General features: G+C 50.7%; 1 protein-coding gene across 1 annotated transcript in view; it reads right to left on the bottom strand.

The window, feature by feature from the left end:
- Window positions 1–5,180: 5,180 nt before the first annotated feature.
- Window positions 5,181–16,361, bottom strand: part of COPE (COPI coat complex subunit epsilon) — a 224,787-nt gene continuing 213,606 nt past the window's right edge. The window contains exon 10 of the mRNA XM_069649168.1: window positions 5,181–5,516. Within this exon, the coding sequence (XP_069505269.1) occupies window positions 5,469–5,516 (48 nt within the window). The 3' untranslated portion in view covers window positions 5,181–5,468. The remainder of the gene's footprint in view (window positions 5,517–16,361) is intronic.

Genomic DNA, 16,361 nt, shown 5'->3' with positions numbered 1-16,361 from the left:
AGAGGGAACGCATACAGGAACAGGCCGTCCCTGGGGGAATGAGAAAGCATCACCCCATGCTCCTCGGCTGGGGAAACCTGCTGGTGAACCTCTGGCACTTGGAGTTCGCCGCCGTGGCGAACAGGTCGATCTGGGGGTTGCCCCATCGTCGAAAAAGCCGATCCACTTGGTCCTGACACAGTTCCCACTCGTGGCATGAGCCCAGCTCCCTGCTCAGCGAGTTGGCGATGGTATTCTTTATCCCTGCTAGGTGGAAGGGCACCAGAAACATCCCCTGGGCAACGGCCCAATGCCACAGATCCTGGGCCTTCTTGGATGGGGCCAGGGACCTGGTTCCTCCCTGCTTCCGGATGTAGAACATTGCGGTGGTGTTGTCGGTGAAGATCCTTACCACATTGCCCTTGAGGGACGGGAGAAACGACTTGAGAGCCCAGAACACTGCTCGGAGCACTAGGATGATGTGGAGTGACCTCTCCTCCGGGAGCCAAAGACCTCTCACGTGAAGATCTCCGGTGGGTGCTCCCCAACCCTCCAGGGAGGCATCCGTTGTCACCGGCTCCTGGTGTGCTGGGGTCTGAAAGTCTGTGCCGCCACAAGATGCACACGGGTGCCCCACCACCGAATAGCTTGTTGAGCGGGATCCTGTCTTCGAAGCGGCCCGTCGCTTGAATCCAATGGGCGTCGAGGAACTCTTGTAGAGGACGCATCCGTAGGCTGCACAGGCGCACCAGGTAGATGCATGAGGACGTCATTCCGAGCAGGGACTTGATGGATCTCACCCTGGCCACGCCCGTGGCCAGCAGGCGCTGCACCTTGCCCAAGATGGCCTTCGTCCTCTCCTCCGACGGCGGGGCCAATCGTGCCACTGTATCAAGTTTGGCTCCCAGAAACATTGCGACCTGCAACGGAATCAAGTGGGATTTCGCGTAGTTGATGGAGAAGCACATCCGTGAGAAGTTGGACGGTCTCTGCTGTGTGTGTTCGATGGAGTTCTCTTGTCCTTGCACGCATGAGCCAATCATCCAGGTAGGAGTAGATGTGGATCCCCGCAGGCGCCGCAGCGCCGCCACTGGCGCTAGGCACTTGGTAAATACCCTGGGCGCCGACTTCAGCCCGAATGGCAGGGCCTTGAATTGGTAGTGCCGCCCTTGGACTATGAATCTGAGAAACCTTTGGTGCCCTTTTAGAATGGGGATGTGGAAGTAAGCATCCTCCAAGTCCAGCGACGATAGGAAGTCGCCTGCCTCCAGCTGTCCCAGCACGTGCTGGAGGGTGACCATCCAGAACTTCTGGGCTTTGATTTATTTGTTTAACCGACGCAGGTCCAGGATGGGGCGCCAACCGCCTGTCTTCTTTCTGACGAGAAAGTATCTTGAATATACTCCGGAGCCTCTTCGGGACGAGCTCGATGGCCCCTTTCTTGAGCATCGCCCTTCCCTCTAACAGCAGTTGTGGGATGCGATTTTCCTTCCTGGCCACGGGAGGAATTCGGGGGCACTTCTTCAGAAATTGAAGAGTGTGCCTGTGGGCCAGGGCATCCAGCACCCAATGGTCGGTGGAGATGGACTCCCACACGCTGATGAACTTCGCCAGCCCGCCTCCCACTGGGGTGCTCAGGTGGGGGCCCGACGCTACGGCCGGTTCAGTCCTGCTTGGAGGCGGCCTTGCCGCCCTGGCCTCCTTGGCGACAGCATCCTCCTGACTTGCCGCGCCCTCTGTAGGCCTCTTGTGACGAGGAGCGGGCTGCCTGGCAGTACGTCGAGGAGCGGCTGCCTGGAGGTATCCTTTGGAGGCACCTTGCTTGCCTCCGGAGTTCCGAAAGGGCGGCCGTCGTTGCTGCAAAACTCCAAGGCCCGAGCTGTCTCTGTGTCGGTCTTGATGGCCTGAAGTGACTCATCCACTGTTTTCCCAAACAGGTTGTTCCCATCGAAGGGCATGTCCAGAACGCTGGTTTGCACGTCCTGGCGGAAATCTGTTGCCTTGAGCCATCCCCGCCATCAAAGGCAAACGCGTTGCCCAACTGGCGGAACCCGGTACCCGCGATGTCCGTGGCCACCATTATGGCATGATCCGACGCCATCTCACCTTCCTGTAGGATTCCCAGGGCCTCCGCCCTCTTGTCGTCCGGTAGGAAGTCCAGCAAGGGGGGGTGGGGCGATCTTGTACCACAACTCCCTGCTGTAGCGGGCCACAATCGCTAGGGAGTTTGCCGCCTTAATTGTCGTCGCCGCGGATGAGATGACTCATCGTCCCATGGCGGCCAGTCTCTTTCCCTCGCTGTCAGGTGGGGAGGTTGAAGTTGAAGCCGTCGCCCCAGCCGCTTTCTTCTTGGCCGCCGCCGAGATGACAGAATCCGGGGTCGGCTGCGCCCTAAGGGGCGGAATCGGGGACCCGGTATTTCTTCTCATACCAATCCCTCTTGGCAGGTGTCGTGGACGGGTTCTTCAGGAGAGCAAGTCCCTCGTCCCAGATGTCGTCAAGCAACGGCACCGCAAGGACAGTCTTCCTGTTGGCCTTGCGCCGTTGATAGAGGAAGCGTTCTTTCTTCTGTTCTTCGGGGCAGAGCTGGAAGAGCTTGGATGCCCTGGAAATCATGGCGTGGAAGGAGCCAATTTCGTCGGGCGGGAAGGCACGAGGGGGTGGTGATGGAAGGCCCATCCCATCGTCACTACCGTCGCCATCCGTCCCCGTCGTGGCCGTATCTGTTCCCGTGTCATCCCTAGGATCAGGGGAAGGAGATGAAGGCTGAGCGGGCCGTGAGGGCTGGGAAAGGCGGGGGTGGGGGGGGGAGGGAGGGATGAAGTCTCCTCCGCTTTTTTGGAGGGCTTCCCGACGGTTGGGGGGTAGAGGCAATCTTGTCCTCATCTCCGTGCATAAGGTTTGGATTGCCATCAAAATGGCCACTGAGTTGTCCGGCAACGGCTGCAAACGGCACAATGGTTGCTGCTCCTCCTCCTCCGGGACCTTGTCAGCGCCACCGCCGCTTTCTTCATCCGCCTTCCCGGGGTTCCGCCCGTGGGACCGGACCTCCTAGGCCTTGCACGACTTCAACCAGCTCCTCCTCAGAGGCTGTATCTGTGCCTGTGATGGCCACGCCCCCCTCTTTTTCCACCAGGGTTTTCACTGGGGTCTTATCGATGGGCTGAAAAGAGGATTCCCTCTGCTGTGGCAGGGAAACTCTGGGCCCCCGAGGTAGTCTCCACTGGGGTAGCCTCCACAGGCTTCACCAGGGCCATCACGACTCCCTCGATAGAGTCCATAGCCGGGTGAATCAGGGCCTTCACAACGTTTGGCGTGCTTAGGGCCTTCACCTTGGAGGGAGGGACACCGCCTCGCTCTCCATTGGGATCGACTGGGGCTTCTCCAGAAGCTTACCCGGGATCTCCGACTTTCTCTTCCGAGCCAGAGCGTTGGCTCGTGGATGGTGTCGGTGAAAGTGCGCCCTGTCTGGCAGCTGAGGAGCCCAACCGTTTGGCACTCCCGGTGACCGCGGACTTGTGGTGCTTAGCCTTCTGTTGGGCCCCCGTTGCCGGAGCACCCTCAAAGGACTTAGAAGACCGCTCGGACCTCTTCTTCTCACCTACCGCTGGGCTCTTTCTTTCCAGCCAGTTGGTGAGGCGGATCCGTCGATCCATCATTGTCCGCTCTGACATGTTCTTGCAAAACGCACATTCCTTCTCCATGTGCGTTTTGTCTTCGTGAAGCCAGTAGAGCCATCAAGAATGCTCGTCCTCCTTGAACACATTCTGTAATCCTCATCCAGGGAAGTTCCTGAACAGCTTGGATCCGGGTGTCGAGCTTCCCTTGTCCTGGGCCATGTCCACGGGGTAGGCCTCAAAGTCCTCTGGAATCCTCCAAGAAGCATACTCGACGAAAACTTCACCCTTGAGGGGCATAGAAAATTCCGAAACGGGTCCCCGTTGATCGGAAGTAGAAACGGTGGAGCTTGGGGCTAGATTGACCGAAAAAATTACATTAAACTCTGAAAAAAAACCGCAGTAAAAGCTCAAGAGCTATAGCACGAGGACTCCCAACACTTGAACGTGCGGTACAAATCTGAGGATGGCTGCCAGTGGCGGGGCTTAGGGAGAGGGCAGTATGACCCAGAGACCAGTGATTGGTTACCACCAAGAAAGACAGATCAGAAAGGAAACTGATACTGATTTTTTTCTTTACCGAGGATTCCCAGCCTGACAACTGGGAATATTCATGAGCATGTGAATCCATGCCAGACCCCATGCAGGAGAAACTAACTTTTTGTCCAATACCACCCTTGCAGAGGGTGGCAGCCAATCAGGAGGCTACGAACGCTGGCTGATACTGCCGATCTAGCCCGTGTTCCAAACCACCTGATAGCTGGCTCCCCTGCCTGCCATCTCCCAACCCCGACCGGCCGTCCCCTTTTAAACAAACACCCCTTTACACTTACCTCATTACTGCGGCTGAGAATGCCGTCACTGCAGCTGCTGCTTCTCCATGATGCCACCATGGAAATGGAAGAGCAGCCCCGTTTTCCCAATACATGGCATTCATTTTGTGCAGTATTTTCTTTCCACGAACGGGACGCAGCGAGGAGATTCCTTCACATAAAGGAAATACTTTTAATTAGCCCCGTTCCAGCCCGTGGAATGGGTGCTAATGGCGTGGAGTACCCGTCCCATGGGTTATACCTGGGGGTGGGGGATAAAGTTTATGGCCCTTGTTAAAAGCTTTAACTCGGACCCGGGCCTCAGCCCCCCCCCCCCCTCCTCCCACAGTACACCACATGGCCGGGTACTTAACGCCATATTATGTATGATCCATTGTGTTATGTATACTAGATCTGTTCCAATACTTCTTTATTAACATTCTCATATACACAGTTAATATCATGTATGCATGTTTGTAAGACATAGTTTGGCCCGGAGATCCAAACGCAGCTCCTGGGAGCTTTTGATTTTTTTTACTAACCAGGCTCTCCTAGCCGGAGTTAAATAGCTACCACCTCCCAGCAATTTCAAACCCTGAGCTATATGGCCACATAAGGGATCTGCAGGCACCAGATTACATAAGTGGATGCACAACAGAATTGCAGTTCAGGAAAATGTTTTAGAAACGGGCATCAGGCCAAAAGGCTCCAAGTCTCTTGAAACTTATTTGGAACAAGTAATTGCAAAAAAAGCACCAAGCAGACCCAAACAAACAAGATGCATACTTTATAGAACAATAATGCGCTCTTGAGAGGTTTATTAGGAATGTACAAGTTAAAGATAAAATTATATATTTTCTTGTTTTGTAGCCACTAAAAAATAAAATGTAGGTTTTTCTGGCTTGGCGCATATGATGTTTGCTGGGCATGGGGCCTCCAATATATGAAATTATTTGGAGAATGAATAGTCTCTACTGATCGAAAGAGGGATTTGAACTCGATGCACGCATCCTTGGCTCATGCATAATGTTGAATCATAGATCGCTCCAGCAGGAAGACTTCAGGCACTTGGCGCATACTGTAGGACCAACCGGTCAAATTCATTTTCCTACAAAAACAGAATGAGGTTAGCAAGCTTGATGGTAATAAACTCACAGTTCTCCCTTAATGCATACTGTCAAAACAAATCTTTAATAGTTATTTCTTTTTTTTTAGCATCTTTCAAGTTGAGGACGCCAACAAATTAGATAACAGTGCATCATGAAAGTAAAAGGAAAAATTTTCTCTAGAGGGCGCTGCGCGTCGACGTCTGCCGAGTCGATGTCCCTCGACAGCCGCCGTGTCGACGTCATCCTGCCTATAAAGGCCGCGCGCAGCGTCCGTTGCTCAGTTCCGTTTTGTAGCCCACAATAATTCTTTCTGGACTAATCACCCTGAAGGAGCGTAAGCTGCATCAACAAGGGAAGTAGAACTGCGGGGATGGATGGGAGGGTCGATAAGTAATACGTCGGAGGAACATCCCATCGAAAGAACGTTACAAGGTAAGAAGTAACTTGTTCTTCAAAGGGATTGTGTCCTCCGATGTATTCCTTATCTTAGATAGGCTCCCATAGCTGTATTCTGTTATTGGAGGTGGGAGTACTGACTGCATGCTTCCTCTTATTGATGAATAGAGTGCAATACTGCCCTTCCAAACCTAGTCTCTTGACTGGAGGAGGAATCCAAGTTGTAAAACCGTGTAAAGGTATGGACGGACGACCATGTGGCAGCCGCACATATGTCTGTAACCGGCACTCCTCTTTTGAGGGCCGATGAAGCTGCGATACCTCTGGTCGAATGAGCCCTAAGATTTTGAGGGGGCTCTTTTCCTGCCAGTTTATAACATTTCAAAATGGCTAGAATGATCCATCTGGAAATGGTCTGCTTCGTTATCGGTAACCCCAGCTTGTGACCTGCGTAGCCTACAAACAGGTGGTCTGCTCGTCTTCTCCTAGCCAGTCTACTGATGTAAAAACTTAAAGCCCTTCTTGGGTACAGCCTGTGTAACCTCTCTTCCTCTTTCCCCGGATGAGGAGGAGGATAGAAAGATGGAAGGGTAATCTTCTGAGTGATATGAAATTCAGAAACCACCTTTGGGAGGAAATTAGGCTTCACTTGCAGAACAACTTTGTCTTTGTGAAAGATTGTATGAGGGGGTTTACAAGAAAGAGCTTGTAACTCGCTCACCCTTCTAGCAGATGTAAGTGCTATTAATAAAACAGTCTTAAGGGTAAGAAATCTTAACGAACAAGAGTGGAGTGGTTCGAAAGGTGTGCCCATCAGGAAAGTTAGGACTAAGTTTAAATCCCATAGGGGAACCTGGAATGGTCTTGGGGGATAAACGTTAACCCCTTTAGAAACTGTATTACCAAGGGTAACTTGAAATAGGATGGTTCTTCCGCAGTGCGCTTAAAGATGGATAGCGCTGCGAGATAGCCCTTGATGGTGCCAACTTGAAGGCCTGAATTTGCTAAATAGAGTAGGAAGGACAAAACCATTGGTGTACCACATGAAAAGGGGTCGATATTCTTTTCTCTACACCAGCTGCAAAATCTGTTCCAACGGCAGCGGTATAAAGATTTTGTTGCTGGCCTCCTTGCCGAAAGCAACACCTCCATAACATCACCTCCATAACATCATCAGGGAGGTCCTGTTATGACCCGGTCTGGGTCATAGTGATATAATCAGGATACAGTTGCAGGTACGCTTAATGGTTGCTTTATTCAGGTTATTCAGTTACAGGTACAAATCAGGTCTCATCAAGTCCATAAGGAGATAGGAGGAAATCATTAAAGAAACCCACTGGCTCCCACCACCCAGGCTTCCTTAGATCAACTGCCTGGGTTAGAACCCATTCCTACACAAACACTCCACAGTGGCTCATGCATTCCACTTATGACATCACCACATACATACAGCATACAGAAGGTGAACCATGGAAAGGAAGGCTAATCCTAACACCTCCTTCCCTTACAATCCCAAACAATCCAGTCTCACTCTTTCCCTTACAATCCCAAACAATCCAGTCTCACACCTCAAGCACACCGTGACCTAAAGCGGTCATCTCACCTAACCATTGGAAAGGCCTCAAGCACCATGCCCTGCCAGTCACTCTAAAAGACCAAGAAATTAACAGCTGGACAAACAGGCGTAACTAACAATCAGGTAGCGGCACCCCACCAACTAAACAACAAAACTTCTGTCCTTCAAGAAATCACGCATCACCTTCCACCCGTCGCCGCCACCAACGGGTCACCAGCCTGCCACGCTGGAACACAGACCTGCCCCTCTGGGCTACTAACCAGCATTCCATACACAACCTGAGGAAACAAAACACCTCCCGTCCACCACTGCCACTGGTAGACCTCAGGACTGCCACACCTGAGCACAAACGGCCACCTATACGGGCTGGCACGAAGTCCGCTACACACCTACAAGGAACATGTCTAACCTACTACACCAGACCGTAGACTCATGGCAACTAAAGAGGCAGGCGCCTCCAATCAACCAAAACACACTCACTTGACTCATCCTCAAGCACTCAACATTCATAGCAACACTCACAACAGAGGCAACCAGTGGAGAACCAGTCAACCATACCACCATACTTCCTTGAGGTGTTGGCCAGACACCTCGAGCCCTCATAGCTACTAAAAACAACCAGGTAACCCCACTACCAAGATATTCTGTTGCCATGCTCCCAGAACCACCCAGAACAAAATCCAGGATGACTCCAGAAGCAACACTTCAAGTAAAAACAATAATAATCAATCACTCACCATCATGGCTCAGCACAAGACACTATCCTGACTCCTGAGCCACACAAATCATTACCCTGACTCCTCTGAGCTACGCAATTTACCATCATGACCCCGCAAAGCCACACCAATTACTATCATGACTCCGCAGAGCCGCACAAATTACTACCATGACTCCACAGAGCCGCTTGACCAGACTACCACTAGTCACACAAATCACTAACATGACTCCGCAGAGCCGCTTGACCAGACTACCACTAGTCACACCAATCACTATCAAGACTCCTCTGAGCCACTTGACTAGACTACCACTAGTCACACAAATCACTATCGAGACTCCTCTGAGCCACTTGACTAGACTACCATTAGTCACATACACAATGACTCTGCAGAGTCACTAAATTAGCCACAACCAGTCAGCGCACACCCACTTCACACTGGTTACATGCATGCCATGCATCTTCAAACAGTTTTGCAACATAACCACTCAACACTTAAAAAAAAACATGTTGATACTAACAGGTGGAAATAGTGGGGTGTGGGCAGGGCCCTACCCACACTCCACATCAAAGAACATGTCCTTAAAATACTTTTGACAAAACTAAACACATGAATATGACATTACTCAGAAATTATATCTATGGTGTCACAATCTATAAGTCCATGTTGTCCATTGCAGGAAACAACGCTACAAGCTGCAAAATCCTCAAAATGGTTAAAAACTAGAGAGATCATGGAACATAGGATTAACAGACATGAATTGCAACATAACTCATTATTCACATACTGCATACTGCAAAATTCTCAACATTGTTATGAATGTTAGTGAGATCTGTCAAACTAACTCTCCATGCCTAAAACTAAACAGTTTTAATGCAACCTTTTCTGAAAAATTCCTGGTGACATATTAAAAGTTCACGTTGCCACCTTTGCCACGAATCCTAGCTGCAAAGCCTCAGAAACTGTTAAACTCATTCCACGTTAAACTACAGAGCTGTAAAACTTAAAAGGCATCCATCTCAGTCATGCACACAAGGCAACTCTAATAACATCCTTGCATTCCATAAGTAACGTTACATTGGAATTCCGGAAAGGTAAACAAACACTTCCGATCCGAGCTAACTGCATAGCGACTGAAAAACCATGTGCATTTCAACTACCTCACATGGCCACTCTCACTTGATCACGGAGCGGTTGGCAATTTTAACTGCCGCTCAACAACTGTACCTCACTGAATACAGTTGTATCCTGGGAACACAGCCTCGAGGCACATACAACTCCAGCTGTTGTCCATTGCAGATTAATTGCGCCGCTAACCACAGACACGTCACTGTCTGTAGCTAAGAATGGACGACAACAGGATTGCTTCCTGAACAACGCCTATGGACACTATGATTGGTCCACTGCTTGCTTCCTGGTCACGTAGGGACGCATATGGGTGCTTTATTCTGATAATCAATGCCGAAACACGGCAGCTCAAATGGTTTCGGAAGCGATCGCCGGGTAAGCGCCCAACATTCCATGGTAAGGCCAGCTCGCGCAGAATGCCGCAAAGCCACACAATCAGAAAGTTCCAAACGATTGCTAGCTCCCACACTAGCTGCGCTGATGTCATCAGTCTCACTGAAGCGCAGAGCTGCTCTGAGCTCTGCTCACCAACCGTCACACAGCTGACGAAAAAACTGCTTTTACTGTGTCCAACTAATTTTATGAAAGTCTTAAACACGGGACTGATCTCTTTTCGCTCGGAGCTTGCTGAGGTTTCCTTGCTGAGGTCCTCCATTTCTCGTACCATTTTAAAGCGCTTTCATGACAGAACTGTGCCATTATCTTGGCTGCAAGCAGTCTACGACACCACGGGGAGATGGGAACTCGCTCCCTCTCTTCTGTTTACCTCTTCAGCTTGCTAACCTGTCTCTGGCTAGTGGGCACATCCACTCACTGGCGCCGTGGGCAGATGGAGTTTAGCACTCTCTCTTATGTTTACCAACTAAAAACTGCCTCTGCAGCCCAGGCTTTATTCCCAGTGTATAAGAACAATCCATTTGCAGCTGGGTGCTTACTAGGGCCGCCTGCTTTACTCCGCCCAGGGTGCCTACCGGGACTTCCAGTACTTTTGAGCCCTGCTCAGTGCACAAACACTTCCTTAGCCCTGGGTGCCTGTCCTTGCGCCTACCAAGACACTGTCACTTTCTCAGCCCTGGGTGCCTGTCTTTGCGCCTACCAAGGCACGGTCACTTTCTCAGCCCTGGGTGCCTGTCTTTGCGCCTACCAAGGCACTGTCACTTTCTCAGCCCTGGGTGCCTGTCTTTGCGCCTACCAAGGCACTGTCACTTTCTCAGCCCTGGGTGGTGGGACTCTTCCTGGACCATGGGGGCAGTGGGTTCCCTCTCCTTGTACAGTCTCTCACTTGAGCTTCCCTCCTGCTCTGCACCCCCCGCAGCAGTATCTCCTTTCTCCTTATCCTGGACCACACACACAGGTACCTGTTGCCTTGTAGCCTTTGTAGCCTTCAGGGTCCATCCAACCAGTCCTGTTGGAGACCAGTCCTCGTCGCCAATTGTTATGACCCGGTCTGGGTCATAGTGATATAATCAGGATACAGTTGCAGGTACGCTTAATGGTTGCTTTATTCAGGTTCTTCAGTTACAGGTACAAATCAGGTCTCATCAAGTCCATAAGGAGATAGGAGGAAATTAAAGAAACCCACTGGCTCCCACCACCCAGGCTTCCTTAGATCAACTGCCTGGGTTAGAACCCATTCCTACACAAACACTCCACGCTGGCTCATGCATTCCACTAATGACATCACCACATACATACAGCATACAGAAGGTGAACCATGGAAAGGAAGGCTAATCCTAACAGGTCCCAATCCTTGTACCTCAGCCTTTCAGAAGCCAAGCGTGAAGGTTGAGGGTTTTAATGTCTGGATGGAGAACCTGACCTCCCTTCTGTGAGAGCAGATTCTCTCTGAGTGGAAGTCGAATTGGAGGGCAGATGGACAAGTCTAGAAGGTCCGGGTACCACGTTCTCTTGGCCCAATCCGGGGCAATTAGGATCATGGTTTTCCGGAATCTTCTCAACCTGATCATTTGAGGAATGACAGGGACCGGTGGAAACGCGTACAGAAGCGGAAACTCCCAGTCCACTATAAACGCGTCTCCCAGAGCTCCTCTCGGCAGAAATTCCCTTGAACAGAACAGATCGCACTTCCTGTGGACAATGGTGGCGAACAGATCCACCTGAGGGGTTCCCCAACGGGCGAAGATCTCTTGAAGGACTTCCTGAGCTACTTCCCACTCGTGGGAGACTGTGCTCTGCCTGCTCAGAGCGTCCGCTGTCAAGTTCTTCTCTCCAGCTAGGTGAACTGCCGATAGAGAGATTCCTTCTTGGATTGCCCAATACCAGAGCTGCATCGCCTCTCTGCACAGAGGTAGTGATCCTACGCCTCCTCTTTTGTTGAGGTAATGCATGGCCACTGTGTTGTCTGTCATTATCAGGACATTCTTTCCTTGTACAGATGGCAGAAAAGCCTTCACCGCAAGTCTGATGGCCCTCAGCTCTAACAGGTTGATATGTAGTCTGGACTCCGATGGAGACCAACGACGCTGATGGTCAAGTCGTTGGCGTGGGCTCCTCACCCCGTGAGTGAGGCATCCGTGACTACTGTTATCTCCGGCCAGGGTTGCCAAAACTGTTCTCCTTTCAGAATGTTCTCCTGACAGGCCCACCACTGAAGGTCTCGAGCCACCCTGTCAGGAACCTGAAGAAGATCTGACATTCTCCCTGAGAATTGTGACCACTGAGTTCTCAGTGCCCACTGGAGGGATCTCATTCTCAGGCGAGCCTCTGGCACTAGGAAAATGCAGGATGCCATGAGGCCTAGCAACCTCAAAAAGTCGAAGGCTGGGAGACGTTGGGCATTTTGGAACTTGGTAACCATCTGTAGAATATCTTGAGCCCTCACCTCTGGTGGCGAGGATTTTCCCAGGGAAGTGTCCAGGATCGCTCCGATGAACTGGAGTCTCTGTGATGGGATCATTTGTGACTTCTTTAAATTGAAGGAGAAGCCCAGTCTGTGAAGGGAGTGGCAAACGTGATTTAGCTGGATCTGAGCTTGTTCCGAAGATACAGCCCTGATCAACCAATCGTCCAGGTAGGGGTAGACGTGAATCCCTTCCCTGCTTAGACTTGCAGCCACTACCGACATTAACTTGGTGAAGACCCTCGGGCGGAGGTCAGCCCAAATGGCAGCACTCGAAACTGATAATGAGAGTTGCCAATTGCGAACCTCAGGTATTTCCTGTGTTTGAGATGGATTGGCACATGGAAATAAGCGTCCTGAAGGTCCAGAGATACCAACCAGTCCTGGAACTGAAGGGCCTGAAGGATCTGAGAAAGTTACCATCTTGAATTTGTCTTTCCTGAGGAATGTGTTCAATTCTCGCAAGTCCAAGATGGGTCTCAGTCCTCCGTCTTTCTTTGGAATGAGAAAGTAAGGGGAGTACCAGCCCCTGTTCCTCTCCGCTACAGGTACCGGTTATATGGCACCTTTCTCTAGCAGGTCTAAAATTTCCTGAAAGAGGAGCGGATCTGGAGCTTTTTGAGAGCTGATCCCCGGTGGATGACTGAGGTATGCGTAGGAGAGGCAGGCAGTAACCTTGTGCAACTGTCTCCAATGCCCAAGCATCTGACGTGATAGCCTGCCATTCCGCCAGATGTTGAGTTAACCTGCCTCCTACAGGTGTCTTGTGAGGGAAGTCCTCAGAGTGGTTTTGGGGCGGCTGATGCAGATGCCGATGGTAAAGGGGCACCTGCTGTTGCTGCGGCTTTTGAATATCTACCCCGTCCACCTCGGGTAGTTCTTTGTCCCCTTTGAGCCGGTCGTCCTCTACCTCTTCCGAATGCGAAATAGAAGCGAAAGGACTTGCCTCTCGCAGAGGATCCTGTGGAACGAAAAAAGGTGTCTGACGGATTGCAGCGCCTAGGAATTTTGCTGCTGCCTTTGATGTTTGCAGTTTTTCTAAACTGTCATCCGCCTTTTTCCCAAACAAAGAAGAGCCATCGAATGGCATGTTCAAGAGCCTGGCTTGCACATCTGGGGGAAAACCAGATTCTCAGCCAAGCGAATCTCCTGGTTGTTGTACTTGCCGCCATTGCTCTGCTGATACGGTCAGCCGAATCAATGCCCGTCTGGAGGGATTCGCACATAGCGTCTTTACCGTCCTGTATGATATTTAGGAACGCCTCCCTTTCTTCTCCCTCCGGGATGCAGTCAGCCGCTGTAGAAGCACACTCCCAAAGTGTATGGCTGAATCTAGCAAGGGTGCAAGTAGCATTAATAGATTTTAACGCCATGCTACATGCCGAAAAAACTTTCTTAGCCATAGCATCATATTTTTTTATCATCCCTGTCCTGTGGGACGGTAGGGTAAGCAGTCTCGATGTCAGTAGAAGATGCTGCCTGTACCACCAGACTTTCTGGGGATGGGTGTTTGGACAAAAACTCCGGGTCTGCAGAAGATACCCTGTATTTAGTAGACAGTTTTTTTATTTACTGCCGGGACGACATCTGGGGTTTCCCAGTTCGTCATGATTTTCCTTTGATGAGCTTTATGAAAAGGCACTACAGGATCCTCCTGTGGACCTTTATCAAGAATATCTGTGAGGTCATCTTGTTGGAAAGCCTGTGAAGGTGTTGACCACCCCATAAATTCTGAGATCCTGGCCATTAAGGCTCTATAGGGGGTTTCAGCATGCTCCCCCGGGTCTGGCCTCGCGAACTCCACCTCAGGAGAAGTGTCTAAATCACTTGCCTCATGTAAGGAATCATGGAGTTCCTTTAATCTGCGTTCCTCCGAGGATAACTCCTCTTGAACTGGGGTTGCAGATCCCTGCAACTCAAAAGTCTCTTCTTGGTCAGATAGTTCTCCCTCTACCATAATTGAGGACATAGTTCTCAATTGGTCTGAACTCACAAAGGGTGTGAAACCCATCTCCAAGGCAAAGGGTGCCAAACTTGTAATCAGCCTCGAAAAACGCTGATGTCGTCGACGCCGAAGGCTTCGACCGTGGCGTCGAAAACAAAGGCGGAGGCCTCGAGGTCCTCGATAGAATTGGGATTCTGCTTGAGGATGTCGGCAATCTCGACGACATCGTCATCGAAGACCTGGGGATAGCCACTGGGTGCGCCGCAACCTTGACTTTCCTTGGCGTCGAAGATGGCGTCGAGTCGACAGACCCGTGTGTCGAAGGTCCCTTCGACAACGGCGTCGAAGACACCGACCTCGGCGTCGACGGAACCTTCGTCGGCGGAACCTTCGAAGAAGGATTCGAGGTCTTCGCTTTACTCGAGGGTTTGTGATGCGGTCGAGAAGCTTCCTTCGCCGGGTACTGCGACTCGCAGCGTTTTGGACCTTCGGATCTTTTGACCAGAGCATCACTCCCGGCAGTCTTCGAGGGGGTCGAGGCCGCTTTCTCGAAGACGCTCATCATATTTTTCCGGAATTCCTCCCATTCAGCCCGGGAACTATGTTTCGTGGGGCAAGGGATTCTCTTAGGTGAAACAGAGGAAGAGGACGAAGAAGGGGATCTTCGACGTCTCCTCTTCGAGTGCTTCGATCGAGGAGTGATGGGACCCGCTTCGAGACCTGGAGCCCGAATGGTGACGAGGAGACGAATGTCTCGACTTCGTCGAGGAAGAAGAAGCTTTAGAAGTCTTACCTTTTTCCAGCTCCCCCCTACGCTCCTTCAGGGCCTTAGCTGTCATGGACTTACAGTTCTCGCACTCCGAACAATGGTGTTCAGCTCCCAAACACCACAGACAAACTGAGGGTCAGTCAGCGACATCTTTTTCCCACAGTCTCGGCATTTTTTAAAGCCGGACCGAGGGGTCGTCGGTTCCGACGAGGAAGCCATAGAGTATGGATCGAATATCGCGAGGAAATTGGATTAATTCTCTACGAAAACTGAGCAACGATATTCCGAGGCACTGAGTAAGCGCAGAAAAACGGAACTGAGCAACGGACGCTGCGCGTGGCCTTTATAGGCAGGATGACGTAGACGTCAATACGGCGGCTGTCGAGGGACATCGACTCGGCGGACGTCGACGCGCAGCGCCCTCTAGAGAAAAATTTTTCCGAGGCCAGCAAAGCTGGAAAGATATCTAAGATAAGGAATACGTCGGAGGACACAATCCCTTCGAAATACAAATTATATGAAGTAAACAGTATATAAAATGCCCAACTCAGAGTACTCCCTTTGCAACGCCACATTCATTTGGTTACCATATTTCCTTAAGTCTACAAATAACCCATGTTTTAGGAGCTTTCCTGCAAGTACAAACAAAAGCCGTCCTATATAGCTTTATGTTTCTGGTTTAAGGGAACAAGGCTAATATAATAAAACTTCATACTGACGCTAGTACACTCTCAGACATTCAGCGTGTGTAGGACTCTTGCTGGATTTCCCCATTGTCAATATGGATTAAGCTACTTACCTATAACTATTGTTCTCCAGCATGGGCGTGGCATGGATTCACATGCTCATGAATATTCCCGGTTGTCTGGCTGGGAATTCTCAGTAAAAGAAAAAAACAGTTTAACCTACACATACAAATGATATTCCTCCTCTAAACCAATCACTGTCCTCTGGGTCATACTGCCCCCATTCAATGACAGTAATCTTCCTAAGCTCCACCCCTGGTGGCCATCTTCATATTTGGTAAGTACGTAAAGTGGCAGTATGAACCAAGAAGAGCCACAGAGGGGAAGGAGGGAGGGTTTGCATGCAAATGGACGATAGCACAGAGGCAACGCGCTGGTCTTGGAAGCAAGTCCACGCAGACCAACAGAGGTTCGAATCCCGGATCCGCGCTTAGAAAGCAAACTCAGGTATGGTATTAGGCATGTTATGAAAGAAAACCAATAAATCCATGCCAGACCTATGCTGAAGAACAATAAGTAACTTAAACCTCTCCAGCATGGGGTTTGGCAAGGAGTCACATGCTCATGAATAATGATTACACAGCAGTACATATACACAACGGGAGGTGGCAAGGCTCAACAGAAGCGTTAAACACCTCTGGAACAGACACCTCAAACAAACGAGTTGCACAGCACTGCTGTGCCGAATCGGGACTCCTCCCTGGAATC

The sequence above is a fragment of the Ambystoma mexicanum genome, chromosome 1p (genome assembly GCF_040938575.1).
Source record: "Ambystoma mexicanum isolate Mex_15411 chromosome 1p, UKY_AmexF1_1, whole genome shotgun sequence".
Classification (NCBI taxonomy): Eukaryota; Metazoa; Chordata; class Amphibia; order Caudata; family Ambystomatidae; genus Ambystoma; species Ambystoma mexicanum.
This window is presented reverse-complemented; position numbering and strand designations above follow the sequence as displayed.